General features: G+C 43.4%; 1 protein-coding gene across 7 annotated transcripts in view; it reads left to right on the top strand.

Annotated features, from left to right (window-relative positions):
* Nucleotides 1–20,677, top strand: part of PIK3CB (phosphatidylinositol-4,5-bisphosphate 3-kinase catalytic subunit beta) — a 999,444-nt gene that overhangs the window by 920,481 nt on the left and 58,286 nt on the right. For all 7 annotated transcript variants that reach the window (XM_078666107.1, XM_078666113.1, XM_078666108.1 and 4 more), the window contains one exon: nucleotides 9,874–10,041. In XM_078666107.1, the coding sequence (XP_078522233.1) occupies nucleotides 9,874–10,041 (168 nt within the window). The remainder of the gene's footprint in view (nucleotides 1–9,873; nucleotides 10,042–20,677) is intronic.

Below are 20,677 nucleotides of genomic sequence, written 5' to 3'. Positions count from 1 at the left end.
GTACTATGGAGTCACTTTGTCGTATTGCTAGAGCTGTAGCTGCAACGGATTTCAGACAGGCAGGCAAACCTTGTGCAACAGGGTCGAGGGTGCTAGAAAAATAAGCACAGGGACGATGTTTGTTGGCTTGTGTTTGTGTGAGTACTGACAAGGCTGTACCTTCCCGTTCTGTGACAAAGAGGACAAAAGGTTTGGCATAATCGGGTGTAGCTAGGACAGGTGCGGAGCATAATGCTTGTTTAAGGGTGTCAAAAGCAAAAGTATGATCAGGTGTCCATGGCAGTGGGGAAGAGGTTGTGGTTGTTAGCTGTATCAGAGGTTTGGCCAAGTATGCAAACTGGGGAATCCATTGTCTACAGTAAGACGTGAGGCCAATAAAGGCACGGACTTCCTTCTGTGTCTTGGGTACAGGAATGTTAAAAATGAGTTGAATTCTTTCAGGTGTGAGTGCCCTACCCTCCTTTGACAGCAGGTGCCCTAGGTAGGCCACCTGTTGTAAACACAATTGTAATTTTGAGGGTGACACCTTGTGGCCATGTTGTGCAAGGAACATTAGGACAATTCGTGATGCTTGTTCACATTCTGGTTCGGTGCGTGCAGTGATCAGTAGGTCATCGACATATTGTAATAATGTCGTATTGGTGGGCAGAACAATGTCATCTAACTGTCTTTTAAGTGCCTGACTGTAGATACTGGGGCTTTCTGTATATCCTTGGGGAGCTCTTGTGAAACAGAAGCTACGACCTTGCAAGGAGAATCCGAATAGGTACTGACTGTCTTGGTGGATCGGTACACTGAAGAAAGCATTCTTCAGGTCGATTACAGTGAAATGTGTAGCCTCAGGATCTATGGCTGTTAACAGAGTACTGATGTCTGAGACCACGGGGTATTGTGGTACTACACATTTGTTGAGTTCACGTAAGTCAACCACGAGTCTGTAGACTGGTGGCGCACCGTCATCAGTTTTCTTTCGGACTGGCGAGTTACATATGTTGGAAGGTACTTCTCTGACTACTCCTTTTTGTATCAGGTCATCAATAATCTGGATAAGGGCTTGTTCTGCATCTGGGGGGAATTTGTACTGACGGACATGGGGTAGGACAACGCCTTCTTTCAATGTCACTAGGTGTGGTGTAATATCCATAAATCCTACGTCTGTTGGATCAGTAGCCCATAATGTGACGGGAATGTCTCTTAGTCTGACATCTAGTTCTCTTGTGGTGAAATGGCCTTTAAAATCTCGGAGGAATAGTCGGACTCCTTCCGGGGAACAACATATTATAGCACCTAGTTCTTTTAGTATCTGAATGCCAAGGAGATTCTCGGGGCAGGTTTTTGTAAGCACTAAGTCGGTGGAAGTTTTAAGAGGACCAACTTGAAGTGATATTGGTTCAGAAACTTGATTGATGACAGGTGTACCTGAGAAACCCAAGGAAATACTATTTGAGCCAGAGAGGGGTACCTTGGGAATTTCATTGTGTTGCACTGTCGTCCTACTAGCCCCGGTGTCGATCAGAAATTTTGCTTCTTTACCTAGGAGTTTAGCATGTACATAGGGACCCTCTTGGTCGACCGGGATCAGTGGACGACTATCGTGTTCTCCCCCCCCCCCCCCCCCCCCCCCCAGCTGTCTCATAAAATTGTGGGGAATTCAGGATAGGATGATACTGGATACTGATAGAGTTGGGTAGTAGGTTTTGTATCAGTTGGCAGAGCAGAAGGTCGAGGGGGGTAGTTACGAGGTTGTGTCTTCCCAGTGGCAATATTATGTTGTAATACTGGACAGTCACGCACAAAATGACCTGGCTTTTTGCAATAGTTACAAGTAACTTTTTCCTGCGATACTTGGGGTTGTTTAGGAGTCTGTTGGATCATATTAGTCTGTGCTACCAATACCTTCATTTTAGTATCCTTTGTCCTTTTCTTTTCTTGTTCGTCTCTAATTCTATTTTGATTATATTGGAGCATCTGAAGGGCTTGTGAAGGAGAGCTTGCTTGCCAAGTACTTTCTACCTTCAGTATTCTATTTCTAATTGTCGGCAAGGCATTTTCTACGAATTTGGAGACAAATAATCGACTAGGCGTCTCCTCCTGAGGAGAGACCACTGTTGATTAGAAAACATTTTTCCAATCTTGTGTAATAGTCCCCTATATCCTCGTCTGGTTTCTGTTTGCATGCAGAGATAGCATCCCAATCTTCTTTCTTAGTGGTCAGTAACTGGGATAGTATTTTAGGGAGACAGCGAGGGAGTTCCTGAACTAGGGGTCCTAAGCCTTGTCCAGGATTGCGAGTAATGTCTTCTTTCTCTAATTCTGTCCATGTTTCCTTTTTCCCTTCAATCTCCCAGTCCTTTCCCTTTAGTTTGTCATATGTTCTCTGTGGTAATAGGACCTTGAGTAGAATATTGAGGTCTTTGTAAGTAAAGGAACCCATTTGGAGGATATCCTTGAGCTCCCTGTGGAAACCCGAGGGATCCTTGTCATGAGAAGGGACCATTTTCTTCATTTCTAGTATCTCTAGTTTTGTCAGAGGGGTGTAAACAAACGTTTGTTGTAACTTCCCTGCGGAGTCTGCTACGGGGTGTACTTCTCGGAGAGGGAACTGTCCTTGGTCATATTGATGGGTATTTATATCATAACTGTCTGTAAAGCACTGAACATATCGCTGTCGTAGGTCAAGGAAAATAGTTAGAAACTCTTGTCCCCTGGCCACCCACCTCCCTTCTAAACAGTCTCGTAAGAGAGAGTGTAACTTTTTAGGCGGGCAACCAGTGTCTTCGTACATTGTAATGAGGTGTTGAACCATATAGATGCTGGCTAATCTTTGAGAAGTTAGAGGGATTGATAAGAACATTTGGGCAACTATATCAGGGCCATATATAGAGTATTGAGATACCCAATGTGTGCTTGATCTAGCGAGTTCTTTTTCTTGTGTGGTGAGTGGAGGCTCGTCGTCCATCCAATCATCTAGGGCTTCTTGTGTTCGTTGGAACAACTTATCTGTGGGGGCTGACAATTTCTTAGTTTTAAGTTTGAATTGTCCATTATTTTGAGAATGAGGGATACAGGAACGTACTGCACCGTGAAAAGAAGTTCCTTCTCCCCTGTCTTTGTTTGTACTTTCATTCTCCGTTTCCTGGGTAAGGGCATCTTTTTGATGGTAATCAGAAACCTTGCTCGTGAAGAGAGGAATAAAGAGATCTATTTCTTTTCTTTTATTATAATTTCCTGCGACTACTGCTTGATCTAGTTGTAATAAATCATCAGGAACTCTTTTTCCTGCGCTAGGTATCATTCTGATAAAACAAGTGATCATGAATCGTGAGAGGCATTTTTTATGTGCTATGGGTCTATTTTTAATCGCCTCCTGTAACGTTTCTAAGTTTTCTCCAGTTCGGAGAGCCTCGTAAATTTTATTTAGGCAATTTGTGACATTTGGCACTTCTTGTAAACCTTCTAGAGTCTCTCGTAGGCGGAGAGAGATTTGCTTGTGACCCTTCCCCTGGGGTTGGGTCATAATCGCACTCTAACATGGGTGGAGGTTCGCTTGAGGTGTCAGGGGTGGGTTCAGTTTGGGCGACTATTCGTCTGGCTATTACCTGATTGGTAGAAGCAGGAGGAGGTTCCATTAAGTAGGTAGTAATAAAATCATCGGGTACGGGAGAAACCTTAGGGCGTGGAGGTGCTGTAGGGATACTAGAGTCTGAGCTAACCTCGGACCCTATTTTCAGTGAGAGGACAGGATATATACCCGTCGCAGAGGCCGAGGCCTCCCTTTTGTTTTGTTCAAAACTAATATCATCGTTCTGATCCTGTAACTTTTTCATCTTACTTTCTTCTGACATTCTCTTTGCTTTCTCAACTTTCCCTTGCTCTTTCTGTTCCCTTCGATGTGCTTCTTTTCGCCATATCTCAACGCTTTCTAACATCGAAGGTCTTGCCTTCTTTTCCCGCCACTTCTTTTCGACTGCCATAATACAGTTTAAATCCCATGTGCCACTCTTTGGCCATCTGATCGCAACGTCTAAATCTTTAGTATAACCTTCCCAAAGATCCAAATACAAGATGGCACCAATCCCATGTTTAGTATACATAAAGTAACCAGGAGTATCCTTCGGGGGGACTGGTACAGATTGTTCCAGTAACCCTTTCCGGGTACCCAGTTTACACAGTTTAGAGAACAAAGGCATTGTATCAAACATAAACAAAGATTTACACTTGAAAAAACTCGATATACTCTGAGTATCAGAGTACAAACATACCGTTTTCTAGAAACCTAGAACCCGTCTTTACCGTGCTCTGAAAACTCAGAACCCGTCTTTACCGTGCTCTGAAAAACTCAGAACCCGTCTTGATACACCCCCAGCAGTACTCACCGAGGTGCAGAGAACTTGAAGATCTTGAAGATCTGGACACTTGTTTACGCAGCGCTCATGGACAGGGACTGGTCGGGTTTCAGACGACCTCGGACTCGGCAATCTTCACAGGTTTCGGGCTCTGGGTCGAGACTTCCGCTGTCGTCCTCACCGCCTCGTATGGATGGCTAGGCCGTGGCTCGGTCCCTCTTCGACACGAAGGAGTTCATGCAGGAACACCCTGCAGTGTGCACTTGGAAGTCCGTCGATGTTTTTGAAGAGACCGGTCTAGGTCCGCATCACCGGCGTGTGGGGAGAAAGGGAAGTCCCTGTTCGGGCGCCAATTTGCTGTGGTAAATATTTTAGTAATTTACCTTGATCGGAATTTCTAGGCAATATCAATAAGTTCAAGTATGAAGAGCAGAGTCCGTGGTGGTTCGAATTCAGGGTCTTTATTCAGTAACTCAAGTTAAGGGAGAGCTCCGTCACCTGAGGCGGATCGGAAGAATCTCTAACTTTATTCTCAGAACATACAGTATATATAACAGAAAAAGAGGAAGGAGCTTCCCTTCAATGCATGCCCGGATCGTACGTTGAAATAGAACAGAAGTCATGACCATAAAAGGAGACAACGTCGTGAAAAAGGGTCACATGGTAGAGGAAATAAGGCTGGGTCAGGATTCAGAATGAGGAAGCACAAGGGAGGCAAAGGTGTGAAGAAATAACGCTAGGCTGGTTCCTTAGATAAGAGAGAGAGTCGTGACAGGATGTCTGTTTGTCGTGTTTCAGCATTCGGGGGCTCTTCTTCTCGGAATTGGTTGTCGTGGTTTAGCAGAACGGGGGCTATTTCTCGGAATAGGTCTGATTATAGGGAAATGGTTACAGATGGGGGGGGGTCTTGTTCTCGGCATTGGCTTGACCACAGAAATGTACGGTTTAACTGAGAAAAATGGTTCTCGGAATCGTCCTGAGCATAAGGGTGAAATCTTTGAGCCTTTTTGAGGAAGGAGAGTGCGTGTGCAACTTCGTGAGGTGCATGATCAGCGCGTGATCAGTTCGTGCTCGTGTGCTCGTGTTCTCGTGTGTTTGTGTTTTAGCAAGATGGGCTTGGGGACGTGACTGAAGAGGGTGTATGATGGGACATAACTGTACGATAAATAGTCATTTTCCACAAGGGTCTTGCACCTAAGGCTCAGTGTCCTGCACCAGGTCCCACACAACCTACACCTCCATGCATGAAGAGGCACTGTCTCAGTTGACTGCATTCGGTCTATCTCCCAAAGTAGTGAAGGCCATCCTGGTAACCAGGGGTCCTTCCACAAAACCTCTTTACACCGGGCACTGGGAGACATTTGTGGCAACACACACCCAAATGTAAGCTAAATTATTAGATGTGCTACTGTTTTCTATCTTTGGCTCAGCAAAGTCTTATAGTGAACACTGTTGAAGTTTGTCATTCTTTTCGGTTGTTTTCCTTTTACCGTCCCAACCACCTTTCTTCGAATCACCTATTGTGATGCGTTTTCTCAATGGTTTGGTCCACATGTTTTTTCCTAAACATTTTGTGATCCCACAGTGTGACCGTAATTTGTCCTTGCTTCCCTTATGGGTACTCCTTTTGAGCCGTGGAACACCTCTTCTCCACTTCTCTTGACTCTTACCGTAATAACCTTGAGTCTTCACATGAGTGAGCTCTAAGCTTAATGCAGTCTCCCTGCACCACCTTCTTTCCGAACAAACTGTTTGCTGAGGACTAGAGTGGTATATCTCCTGGAAGATGTGACTTTATTTCACATTGTGCAAGCCATCACTCTTTTAACGTTTTTACCCCAACTCACCTTTTAAATGAGGAGGATAAGAGACTCTATCGTTGAACTAAAAAAGAATGCTTAGCTTTACATTGGTTGTACTGAAGTCCATCACATCAACGCTCAGCTCTTTCTGGGATTCTCTTTGGCAAAAAAAAGCAAAGCGTTGCAGAAAATGACCTCTGCACTAAGATCTGCTACATGGTTTACAAAAGCTGCCTCCACAATAGGTGAGGGCACTTTCCACCAGGGCTAAGCCTGCGATCAATGCATTTACAATGTGGAGTGCCGGTCCTGGATATTAGTCAGGCTCCATCATGGGCATTAGTGCACATGTTCATAAAATACTACTGCCTTGACAGCTACGTCCGACTGGAAGGGTATTTTGCTCTGTTAGGTCCTGCAGGACATTTCAGTCATTCCACAGACTCACCTTTGGGATGGGAGGTTACTGTTTGATATCTCTGTTCCAACTGCAGATTCCTGACGTTCAGAAGTATTCATCAGAAGAACAATTTGCTTACCTTTGGTAACACTCTTTGTGATGGTTACGCTTTCTAACTGCGGATTACTCACTGCCCTTGCTCCTCCCTATTCTGTGGCATGGACTCTTTACCCATCTGCAAAGGTCCAAAATTAGAGAGCGGTACACTGGCACAGTTTGTTTTTGGCTCTGTCTCCGAGGGCGCAGACGATGTCCAGAAAGAAACTGATTTACAACAAGAAGGGGAGTGATTCTGTTCAGGACTACAGGGGAAAGAATCAACATTAGTGAATAAACCCCTGAGACCATAAATCAAACTAGTACTTTGGCAACATTAGTTATCTTTATTTACTAATGGCATTTGAATCTTTTCGTATATCATTTGTTTTTTGTTTTTTAGGTTCCTTTAACCAAACATCTTTTGAAAATAAACCATATAGATTAAATTACCCACCTGGCTGGCTTAATTTTGCAATACTTATACATATTCAGTACAAAACATTAAAAGGAAAAACAACATACATTCCTATTCACATCACAAAAAATTGGATACATATAAACTGAAATGGTCCTACAGCTTCTTTTAATGTTGCAGGAGCCTTTCCTTATTGGGTTCTCTGCTACGATTTTACTAAAGTTCTACTGGGGATCAGGGACAATCTTAAGTCTCTTTTTGTCTTTTATGCAGTGATTCAATCTAAATACCCACTCGATGTAAATTACATCCTTGTGTCCTCTGGTCCTCATAAAAAAGGTAGTTTAGGAGAATGCCACGTGTTTAGACCTTCTGTGCTTGACCTCAAATTCTCATCTGAATGACTTCATCAGGGCGATAAATTGTATGCATAGGACAATATACCTATCCCTCCTTCCATTTGTAGGGGATATCAAATAGCTTTCAATCTTATCCTGTTTACGTTTGTCCTTCAATTCTGTTCTTGCCTTTCTGGTTCAATTTATGACCTTATATCTCGGCCTGTTGGTCCTGAATTGTCTGTCGTTTTTCATATGTTCCTTGTGTATCTCAATTTAGCGTTTTTTTAGTCTTCTCCATATGCTGCTGGTCTTGTTGGAGTTCTCTTCATCCAGCGTACTGCCTCACTCGCATTCGGCGTTTGTGTACTGCCATTAGTAAATAAAGATAACTAATGTTGCCAAAGTACTAGTTTGATTTATGGTCTCAGGGGTACCTTATGTTTATTCAGAAAGAAACTGATAGCACACTTGGGTGACCACCTTAATGCAGCTGGGGCAGAGCTGAGTAAGGCTAGAGTTATTTTGTGATATTTCTTGCTTTGGTAAAATGAAGTTAACGTTACTACTTAAGGATCCGAATGCTGCAAGTTTCACGAAGTAAAGACTTAATATGGGTAAATAGCCTTTTTTCTTAGGATAGTAGCTCAGTGTGCCGTTTAAATGTGCGGATGTAGAAGTCTGGATTATGGTCCAATTACATTGGGAGGTATTCCCTTTAGATTTGTGGTAGTCCCTGTAACCCTTTTTGTCTGGCTGGCTGTTTGTTTCTGACATCTGGTAGTTGCAGTAAATTTTCTGGCTCCAGGTCATTGTTTTAATCCCACTCATCAAATTGGGGAGGTCTTGTGACTTGCAGGGCGATTTGATTAACTCCAGCATCTTTCGAGTGCTTATCCTTGATGTTTTAGCTCATCTGTCGGTGTGCAACTAGTTGTGGTGAAAGATGAGCTATTGACTAAAAATCCTGTTGGAAGGTGAGAAGCCTCCTGGGAAGTTTATTACTCTGTGTACTTAATCTGACCCATGGCACACGTTTTACATCGGTATCTTCACCATGGACGTTTCGTGAGGAGCAATGAGATAAAGCAGTGATATTAAGTGGAAAGGAGTTGAATTAGTTTTATGATCGAATGCAAGTATTTCAAGACTGGCCTTCATGATTAAGATTAGTTTGCCATTCGTTATGCACCTTTTGGATTTTTACTTGCCTATATGTGGTTTCACATGCGTAGCGTGTGCCCAGATTGTGCAAAGGCAATGCAGGCATCACTGTATTATTGTACAAGTCATTCTCAAGTTCGTGCATATCCCAGTGCTGACTGACAGCCTTTCAAACCAGCACAGCTCTACATTCAGCTCTGCATTCACTGCCATGCTACAAAACAGAATGTTGGATTCAGTCTCCTTAGCTAAGTTTGACATGGTTATGCCTTATAAAATGAAGAGCGAGACCAATGTAACTGCATACGGTTGGTGTTTGGACTGTGTGTTTGTGTGGGTTTTGTTTTCTTCTTAGTCATGAGAGATAATGAGATTGGGCTCAAGATAAGTGATTGGCAAAACCTGGTTATATAGTAGTTCTGTTTTTTTTATTGTACATACATTACTTGCATTTGAAGTTTAAATATATATATATATATATATATATATATATATATATATATATACATATATATATATATATATATATATATATATATATATATATATATATATATATACTATATTCTACTACTCTTTCCAATGCAATATCAATACATCCTCTACCTCCACTGTCTCATTCATCCCAAAACCCATACCACTACGATCCCCCAAAATAACCCTTTCTAGGCTCTTCCCCCTCTGCCCCTCCTTGCATCATCTCATACCTTTTTTTCAGATCTCCCAAACAAGCCTTTTTAAACCATTCCCTGTGACTCTTCCCACTCCACCTCCCCTTTACTCATCCCAAACTCGCTCCTACTGCTATGAACTACAAAAAAGGAGAAACAAAATCTAGACCCTTCCTTCTTCTATACCTCCACTATTTCTTTTCAATCCAAATAACAGACTAACATGTCCACCCCTCAAATTATTTTCACTATACTAATTATTCCCTAGTCCTTTATGGGTTCTGGAGTAGCGTGCTACTCGCAGAGAAAGTGCTTCAACACCTCGTATGGGATACTAAGCTCTATATAAATGCAAATACAATACAATACTGTACCTACCTCTTATTATGGCAAACCTAATTTTTGATCAGAAATCAGACCATAATCAGCATAACCAAGGTGTTTTAAAAACACGTTGTTTAATTACTTTAAGCAATGGAGAACTAATCCAAAATGATTTCTTTGAACTCAAAATATTTTTTTTTAATCATTTGTGAGGATTGATGAATGTTATTTTCTTTTACAGTACATCTGATGTTATTTGTGCAAACTTTTCAAGTACTATTACACGATTTAGCTCTTTTTTGGTTATGTTTCAGAATTGTGCCTTATGGTTGCTTAGCAACAGGAGACCGCTCTGGCCTTATCGAAGTTGTTTCCGCGTCGGAAACCATTGCAGATATCCAGCTTAATAGTAGCAACGTTGCTGCTACTGCTGCCTTCAACAAGGACGCCCTCTTAAACTGGCTTAAAGAATTCAATCTGGGGTAATGTTCCTTTCCTTTCTTACTACCAGCTAGAACTAGAAGCTGTTGATTCATGAACTGTTAACTGCAGGATAATATGTCGATGATTCATAGTATATGGCACAGAAAACAAGCAATGTAAACAAGCTTTGGCTAAGTCAATAGGTTATTGTGTTTGTAATGTGAGTGCCGAGCTGTTGGATTGACCAATGTTTGCCTGTAAAGCTTGGTTTATAAACCGTAAAAGAAGAAGATATTTGAAAATACTGCAGGAAAAGAAGCATATCTTATAGTATCTCAAAACTATACATGTAATTAAATGCTATCAATGTTTATAAATGACTTGGTTTATTTTCCCAAAACCTTTAGTTCAGGAAACTTGAATGAGATCTTTAAAAAAAAATCAAAGTGTCAGAATGTAAAGGCCTAACTTACCATTTGATCCTCTGCACTAGACCAGGTTGCATATTTGTGGACCTTCAGGAGGAGTGTCATGCTTAATAAACCTTTTGCCATAGACCGCAACTGAATTGCATTCATGTGCCAAAGTTTGTGCTTTAACACATTATGTGGATCCAAAGAAAAAAAGCAGTTGCTTAAATATCAGGAGTGGAAGGATAGTCAGCCAACCAAAGGATCGTAAAGAGGATGTTCACTAGAGGCGGGAACAAATACACATCAAATAAGAGGCAAGCAGATCGAAGTGACAGGAAAGCCAACCAATGGTAAAAATGGGTTAGTTGTAAGCCCTTTGTAAGTTCACCATAGAACTTGTCCACTGTAATTTCACAATAGATCTTTTACAGACAGCTTACGCTGTCCGGTGGGCTCAAACTTGACAACATGGGCAACTAATAACATCTTTAAATAGCCATGAATGTGGGCAAGTGCAAGTAAGTTACAGTTTACAACTTGCTCAAAAAAAGACTTAATTTTTTATGTTACTTTTTTTAATCCCTCTATTTGAAGTTGTTTTGAAAGTGAATTATCAGCAACAGAAAAGGATTTATTGCTGATCAACTGAAGTCTTTTTTTCTGAAAGAAACTCGTTCTACTTTATACATCTTGATGCAAATGTATACTAAAATAAATGTCACATGTGTCCACCCTGTTCACTAGGAACAGATGTGGAGAAAAACAAATAAAGTCCAAAACCCGGGTGATTTTGAGATCTCGAAAGTAATGTTGGGGCATCACTCATCACTATAGTAAGCTTAATTATGGATTTTGTATAAATAATGATAATGTTACTATTAGAAGTTCAGAAGAACGTTCAGGTTACAGACCATACGTTTGGAGCTTTTGGGTAGGAACTAAATAGAACTGTAGTTCAACCTTTTTCATCGTGGACAGAGTTTTGGCATTTGAGTAGAACCAACGGGTCCGTTGGTCGAGCTTAGTATGGCTGAAGGGTGTGCAGTTTCATCTGTTGGGAGGAAGCTGAAGGAAGAATTTTAGTCTCTACAAATCATTGGAAAATAGAGTTGGGATGGGTCTTGAACAATCCTGAAATCGGGCATGTCTGAATGATTGTTTTGTTTAACCTTGTGCCTCGACTTAAAAAGTTGTTGAGCCCAAAATCAAGTCTGTCATTTATACTTCTCAGTTCACTATCTTTCTGCTTAGACTTGGTGGGATCGTGGGGCACGGTCAGCCTCAACCATCCTTTTCATATAAAAACAAACAAAGTATTTCTGCTGACACGGAGGGAGAAGAGAAGGGAAACTTACTTTATTACAGACAAAAAAAAGGTAAATGTGCAACAGACACCTGTACCCCCCATTCGTCACGGACAAGGCGAGGGCACAGAACCTGAAAGCAGGCATGGCATTAAAGGAGCTAAAGTGATAGTCAGACGCATAGAATTTCACAGTAGTTACAACTCAAAACACATAATCCTAGTAAAAATCAAATCACCCCCATTTACAGTTCCCATCATTTCAGCATTTGTGTGTAAACTGTTAGATATATTAACCTAATTTACCTATTATCATATTCAGTTCTTGTAAAGGTATCTGTGACCCTATTCAAATTGTTTCCTAAAAACTTGATTTAAATATCTATTGGTCTTGTGTTTATTATTTACCCTCATTTACATACTAATGGCAGAGTTGAACTGTGAACAAATTGTCGATTTTGGTTTCTTAAGTTCAAATCACTTTCTGATAGTATTATCCACATAATCTTCTCACTCCAGGCTTTGGTTGAAACTATTCAGCCCGATCTGAATTTACATAATCCTCTCATTCTCCAGCATGCGATTAAAATGCTAAATGTGCTCATTTTGAGTCTTGGTTTGCTCATGTCATAAGCTACTCGGAAGCACGATAATATGCTCATTGATTTGTTTTTCTAGCACTTGAAATTACCTAAATCTCCAAATAAAATCTAAACGAGGCAGGGCTAAAACAGGGTAAGATTATTCCAGGGAGGCTGACGAGGGTGACTTTGAATGAACTCTAGCTGCATGAAGATAAAACAGCGGGAAAACAAAAATGGTCCTCCCACAGTACATTGTCTGCTCTCGATATGTTGAGGTGGTCTTAAAATGAAGGCTGAGGAATTGTATTTCAACCCTATGCTGTCTTTACATGGATTTGTGGGCCCTGATACCTCCACGTTAATACCTTCCACAGTTTTCTGCAATTATAACCGAAAACAAGCTTTGGCTTCTGTATTTGAAATTAACCATAGTGTTGTCAGTGGCTAATTGTTGATGCATTTTGCAGGAATGGCATTAGGATGCGCCCGTTTAATGGGGACTGCAAGTGTGTGTGCCTGTTTGAGCAGGGAATATGCACCAGGCTGACTATTAAGTTCCATCCCAGCCATAAACGGACCAGTTCCTAGATTCCTTGATGTAAATTTAGAAGAATTCAGTAAATTGAAGGATCTTGTGCCTGCAAACAGCGATTTAGCTCAAGGTACCACTCTGCAGACGATCAACAGTCAATGCAAGAAAATATGGGAACCTTAATCATACCAAAAAGACACATTAGTACCTCACCTGAAAAAGATTTATTATTGATGTTTTCATGGTGTGTTCAAGACCCTAGACCATCAGAGGACTTTACATAAGTAACCGTATAGATATAGTGTGGAAGAAAGTGTGGAAAGAACACTGAACAAGTTGTGACAAATATCAGTAACCAATAGTTCATTAACGGTCTATGCTAGCTATTGCTCGTAGTTCCATAAATGCTTTACTAAAAAAAACATCAGAAATCAATAAATAAAATATTCACAATAAACACACAGATAGGTGGGGGCGTGGCCAGCAACGGAGCATGGCGGTTGTTTGCTAGGAGAGCTCCGGACTCGAGCCTCCAAAATCCTGTCATATATCAGCCATAAATCATAAGCGGACGCCTGCAGGTGTGGTGAGTGGCCGTGGGGTCGGTTCTGGACACTCGGTGCTGAATAAACGCGGAAGAAAGGGGCGCATCCCGCCGATATCACCGAGGCCGCATGGTGTGTAGAGAAGAGGAGCGGCTGTCCGGATCGGTGATATAACACCGCGGATCCTAGGGACTGATATCCCGGGGCAGGAGCGGCGGCATCGGGCGGCGGGGGCAGCGTAGCACATCTCTGCAATTGCTGACCGCGAACTTGCCAGAGCTGTGATCAGACACACAGGCGTGTGAGGAGGAGCCTGAGCCGGGGCACCGGGGCGCGCATCTACGCGAGCCCGGTGATGAAACAAAGCCTACTTTTCTCTGGTGGCGGACCCCGACAGAGTGTGTTCCACCGGAACGCGGAGACCCATCCATCGGAGCCTGAAGGGGGACGAGTTCAGAGAGGGGAGAAGAATGAGACCCTAATCCCGGTTTGTGTTGAGCAAGACCTGAGCAGCCTCGGAGCAGAGACCCGACGAGCGTGCCCCCCTGCGGTGGCGGCCATTTGTAATCAGGCTGGATACTGCTGTGAGACTGGAGATGCAAAGTGGCGATTATCCCTGAATGCCCTCCCAGAAGTGAACGAACGGAGTGGCAGGAGGCCGTTGCACGCTGTTTATAGCCTGGTGTGAGATAGGCGGACTGTAGAGGGCTTTGCTGGACCTACGGAGGAAGCGCTAATTTGGTCATATACCTGTACTAACGCTGGTCTGATATTTAGTGGGAACCTGTGGAGGCATACCTCGTGCTGCTCTGCCATGTTGCTGGACCCGGACGAACCTGGGAGGAGTGGAGCATTAATACGGGTGTAGACACCCGGTGGTTTCCCTGACGGCACCGTTGTTCTCCTCCTTGCCTCCGGAGCTGGGACACGACGGGGGTGGAGTCTCTGAGGTAACATCGCAAGGTGCAACAAGCAACACTGGGGTTGATAACTGCCCCGCTACAGATAGTTGTGGAGCCAGGTGGGAACTGGAGAGGTCGGTGGGCCCTATATGAGCACTGAAGCTTCACACGGAGGGCAGGGATAGCCTAGTAGATTAGACATCTCCACCTCCCCAGCGGCAGAGACTGACTTTACGGGTGTGGGTCGGACGCGATCTCTGAAGCATCCCCTCTGTTTCGTATCTCTAATCTAGTGTATGATTGCAACGAGAACAATGGACAAGGTGGGACGTGCCGAGCTGAGGCAGCAAGAGCAGAGCGATGTGGACCCGACACAGGAGGGCCTTGGTGGTACGGACGGGGCGATGGGCTCGGGTTATGTCCCCCCAGACTAAGGAGTCTAACACGGAAGATAAGCTGGATCTTATACTGCGGGAGGTTCGAGACACACGGAAAGCACTCGAGCTACAAATAGGGTCCCTGTCCACGGGATTAAACTTGCTTAGGGCAGACCATGTCAAGACGGCTGAGACGATGAAAGACCATGAGACGACGTTGGTGGAGCTGTTACCCATACAGAATCAAACAGAGACAGATGTGAAACAGTTGCAAACACAGGTGGCCACTTTACTGGAGCGAGTGGAGGATGCGGAAGGGAGAGCACGAAGGAATAACATCCGGGTGATTGGCCTGCAGGAGAGAAGTGAAAAACCTGATGCAACGAGGTATATGGAGCAGTGGTTTAGAGACCATGTCACGACAGAGGGGCTCTCCTCCCAATACTGCATAGAGCGGGCGCATAGAATACCTTCCGGGCGAGCAAAACCGGGTGCTCCTCCGAGACCCCTCATAGAGAAGTTATTGAATTACCGTGACCAAGACATTCTACTGCAAAAAGCCAGGGAGGCGGAGCCGATTAACTTCGAGGATGACCTCCACACGAGAATAGATAGGCTCTCCTGTTCCGACAGGATAGCAATGCAGGTGACTGACTCCACTTATCTCCCCAAGACCTTCTCAGATCATAACCCTCTGGAATCTATCATCACATGGGGTAGGGTACCCACACCGGTCCCAACATGGCGCCTCTGGCCGCAACTCCTGGAAGACAAAGCATTTTGAAATACCCTCTCTACCACTATTGAACACTATTTTATAGACAACAGTAATACGGCCACGAGTAAATTGATAGAATGGGACGCATTTAAGGCGGTGGTGCGTGGGAAGGCTATTGGTACGACGGTGGGAGCGAGACAAGAATTGCATAAATTGCTAGTGGAGGTGGAGGAGACATTGGGCAAGCTAGAAAAAGAGGCAATCACGGATGCAGAGCAAAAAGGCCCTCTACATGAGGCGCGAATCCGTCATGCGGAATTGTTGGAATCTCCGAGGGTCATAGACTATACGGCATTCACACAACGTACTCACAGCGAGGCCGACAAGGCGGGAGCATTATTGGCTCGCCTCATACGTGACGACCCCCCATCGGTGGTCATACCTCGGATTATTAAAGACAATGAGGACATAGTCACCACTCAAGGGGAGATTAACTCGGCGTTCCAAGACTATTACGCCACATTATATGGGGTACCTGATTACCCCACTGGGAACCAAACAGTGGATTTTCTATCAGCCATAACTTGTCCGACAATTCCGGAACCGCTGCAAAAGGGCCTTATAGGACAAGTTACATCGCATGAGATCAGGGTAGCAATGAAGGGGCTACCGCGCAACAAAACACCTGGACTTGATGGGCTCCCCATTGAGTTCTATGACACATATGCAGAGGCTCTGGTGCCCCAATTAGTAGACTTATATAAAGAGGTATGAGAGAAGGGCTCCCTGCCTACTACAACGGCCCAAGCCTTGGTTATTACACTGCCGAAGCCGGGCAGAGAGCACTCGGATATGGCAAACTACCGGCCATTATCGTTGTTGTCCACGGAATACAAAATATTGAGTAAAGTACTAACAAATAGACTGCTCCCGCATCTGTCAAAGTTGATACACATAGATCAAACGGGTTTCTTGCCTGCTCGCAGCACCTCCCTTAACATAAGAAAATTACATTATTTGCTAACGGAGGCCCCGAAGCGATATCCACATGCTGGCTGTCTTTCGCTGGACCTTAGACAGGCCTTCGACTCCATACACTGGGAATATATGTTCCAGGCACTGCAAAAATTTGGAATACCGATAGAATACATAACGTGGATACGAATATTATACAGTGCCCCCACGGCACACACTAGAACGGGAGGACACATATCAGAGGAATATACCATACATAAAGGGACGAGACAGGGCTGCCCGTTGTCCCTCCTCATTTTTATACTAGCATTAGAGCCATTGGCACTAAAGTTACAACAGGATTTCCTCGTTTGGGGGATATGACTCACTTATTTTCAGCGTACGCCGATGACATCCTCATGTATATATCTGATCTCAACAGACCAATGGTCCCGCTGTTTGAGACGTTTCGAAGTTTCGAACTTATATCGGGACTGGCTATAAACACCACAAAAACACATTCATTTTTCTTTGTGGAACAGGAGGGCACTGCAGAGGTAGATATCGGAGGCAGTAGTATTCATGTCACACAGTCGACGTTTAGATATTTAGGCATACAAATATATAGGAAACTCGAAGACATATTGGAGGGCAATCTGAATAAAGCGATTAGAGCACTGAGATCTAGTGTCACTTTCTGGAGTGCGTTACCGCTCTCTGTAACAGGCATAGCAGCTATTGCTAAAATGGTTGTTTTGCCATGGTTGTTATATTATTTTACGAATTTGCCATTGATCGTGCCACAGCATACCTTTAGTTAGCTCAACACTCTGGTTACAGATCTCATCTAGGGCAAGGGCAGGCGACGTATTAGCCTAAAAAAACTACAAGTCGGTACTAGGGCGGGTGGCCTAGGAGTACCAGATTTTCGTGCCTATTATTACGCCTGTCGGCTACAATGGTTGTCGTATTGGACGGCGGAACGTAATCTGCAAGAAATCGACTATACAGACACAGACTTGGATAGTGGGTCACTACATGCTTTGTTATTGACGAGTAGCAGAGCCCCAACAGACCTTCCCCCATTACTGCAGACCGCATACCGGTGAAGAGCGGCGTTGCAATATACAGACACGACACAGAGGTACGCAGGGAATATACCATTATTAGGAATTACGCTGGCAAGTGGTAGGCTTACGAAACGCAAATTGACGCCCTGGCAAGATGCGTGTATTAGTACGGTGGCGGATTTGTTCGGGGAAAAGACACTAATGGACCATGACACGTTTATAAGTCAGACTGGCGCCCCGGCACATTTGTACCTAATGCATGCAGCACTGATTAGATTTATTAAGATGCATTGGGCCCCACAGAGAACAAATACCCCCACCCCCCCGCTACCCCCCCCCCGAGAACGAATTGGTTAAGATGGTATATTACATGGGCGGTGGGCGTCATCTGATTAAGTGGCTGTATGCTGGTATTAGTACACAAACGAGAGTTTCCCTGCAAACGCAGAAGACCCTATGGGAATTAGATATGGGAAAAGAAATGTCGGAAAAGGAATGGTCGATAGTGTTGGAACACCCCAGAAAAGTCCCACGCAATGGCAAATTCAAATTTATCCAAACAATGATGTTACATCGTGCATATTTAAGCCCGAACATACTAGACAAGATGTTTCCCCAAACACAGCACTTATGTCCGAGATGCCTTCTAGAAGGAGCGAGCTTTATACACATGGTATGGGAATGTCCGAAGATACGGGGATATTGGGATACAGTACGACACATGACAGTCGGCCATGCAGCTTGCCATTACTGATACACTGGGGGAGTGCATTTTGGGGCTCCATACTCATACCACTACCCATGAATCACAGCACCGATTTGTAAACCTTGCATTTATATTGGCTATTCGAAATCTAACTATGAGATGGAAATCTCGTAAATCCCCTGAAGTGCGTGCTTGGCACACAGAATTATTACGCTGGGGCGGCGCAGAGGGTGCGGCACTACCCAGAGAAGAAATCAGAGGCCTGCGTAAAACCCCAATCTCCCTCAAATGGGAAGTTATGTTGGAGGGGATGCGATCACATGATTTGGATTTTGTGAACTAGGAAATGGATGATTGGTACGAAAGTGACTCATGCAGTGTGTGTGCTGCAGATCAAGGTTGGGACTTAGTGCAATGTTGAGTGTGCGGACCAGACACAATTAATGATGAAGCTGTCCACTGTATTTTCAGAGCAGTGTGTATTAGGCAGACATAGACCGTGACCTTAGGGGAGGGGGGAAGTTTGTGTACAGTTTCAGGTTTTATTGAATGTATTGCCCTATACTATACTGCTGATAATACATATTATGAATGAATGTATAATAAGTGATGTAAAGCTGGAATTTCATGTACATACCTGTGCAAACTGAGGATTCGAGATGGAACGCCTTGTTATACATGGTTAAGTAACAAAGATCTTGGAATAACTGTATGGTTTGATACTATAAAACTCAATAAAATATGTTTTAAAAAAAACACACAGATAGGTAATTGGAGAATATTAACATTTCTCCTCGATTTACATGTAAACTGAAGTAAAGAATGAAAAATAAAAATATTTGCATGACACACCCTCTCAGTTATGTCCCTTACACTCTGAGACACAGCCTTCCTGGTTAACACCTGAACACCATGAGCCACGCATTCTACACTCGATCACTTCATGCTCACACTGAGGCATGCAATGTGTGCGCTCCGCAGCATCCATTAACACTCCTACGTCTTGCACATCCCTTGCTATGCCCTGTACTTCAGATGCATGTTTCGGATAACCCTCTACAGCCTCTGCACTTTCTCATCCATGCTGTATGCACCTACATCTACGCTCTGCTGACCACTGCTCACCCCCTGCGGCTACCTTCTGGTCAGGCTCTATGCAGCCCTCACCTATGGTACGCCCACCTTCAGACAAGCGTGAATAACCTGTCAGAAACCCAGCTGGCACCGTAGAGCCCACTCACCAACCTGACCTGGACTTTACAGGACTCGGACCCTATACTGGCTCGGCTCTGCACATGTTTTCCAACTCCTATTTGCCCTCACCCCTTGCTGGGCTCTGCATATTTGGACAAAGTTCTGCACACCCACTGACCTCGCATAGATCATCACAGATTGTCCTCACTGACCCAGGGAGGCATTTGCACTTATGGTGCGTTGAGAAGAAAGGATGTGGTCAGCTCTGTGCCTTGCAGTGGAAGGGGGTGGAGGGGAGGGGTGCATTCACGGCACAAAGAAGAGAAAATGCAAGCCTATTAATGAACAAACTAATGTCCTAAATCTAAGTATGGGACGTATTTGGCTGCATGTCTTTTATTACATCCCCTGTTGCTCCACAATTGTTTGCTGATTAATGTTTTTCGTGGGATATAGATCTGTGCGGCTGATAGCACAATGTCTAATGTAATTTGTTCTGCAGATGCTATTGCTCTATTATGACAAATTGACATTTTGTTTGTATTGACTACCTCTTCCACGGTTTATTATTCTATTGTAAAGCGCTCTGATACCCTCGTGGGTCACGTTTGCGCTATATAAGACTTTATAAATAAATAAATAAAAATAAATCATGTTTGTTAGGCATAGACAGTGTCTGTGTAACTGGAGAATTTAAAAAGCTTGTATCTCTACATTTCTCCATGTACACACAAATCAAAAAATGTTCAGAGCATCACTGCGTGGCTTTATTCTACAAAGTTCTCTGTTCGACTCTGCTCTGCGGGCTTTTCAAACCCTAACACACAAGAAACCCAGCGTGATTAACCTGCATAGTGTGAAGTTCAAGTGGTAATTCCACGAGTCTTGAGTTCCAGAATGACCACAGCAAAATTATATTGAATAGCATGTTTTGGCGTCGATTTCGTTTTTGATTACTCGATCATTTGGTTTTTTTTCTGGTGTGTGTGTTAATTTAAGTTATGCTTTTTTCATTTGGTGCATTTATAGAGGACCATTTTTAAGCCTTCCTCTATATTGGGTGTTTCTGGTTTGTTACTTAAAAATGAGTTTTACAGCCAATATGTCGGAAGTACCAGTTGCAGAATTAATTTAAAACTTCTGAAATTATCAATATATGTATTAAAAAAAATCAAATGTTGACTTTTTTAGTCTGTTTTTGTTTTGATTAATGCAAGGTGTGAGCATTAGTATAACTCTTGTTTACCTTTCCCAAGTTACAAAAATGCTTTTATTTAAGGATTGTACTCAAGGAGAAAGTTCTAGAGTTCCTCTCTGAATGAAGAATCTGCAATGCAATCGTGGTTCTTAATGTGTTATTACAAATAATTCTAAACGGGTACAACCTAAGATTATGC

The sequence above is a fragment of the Lissotriton helveticus genome, chromosome 11 (genome assembly GCF_964261635.1).
Source record: "Lissotriton helveticus chromosome 11, aLisHel1.1, whole genome shotgun sequence".
In the NCBI taxonomy this organism is placed as follows: domain Eukaryota; kingdom Metazoa; phylum Chordata; class Amphibia; order Caudata; family Salamandridae; genus Lissotriton; species Lissotriton helveticus.
The sequence above is the reverse complement of the archived record's forward strand: the minus strand, read 5'-3'. Positions and strand labels throughout refer to the sequence as shown.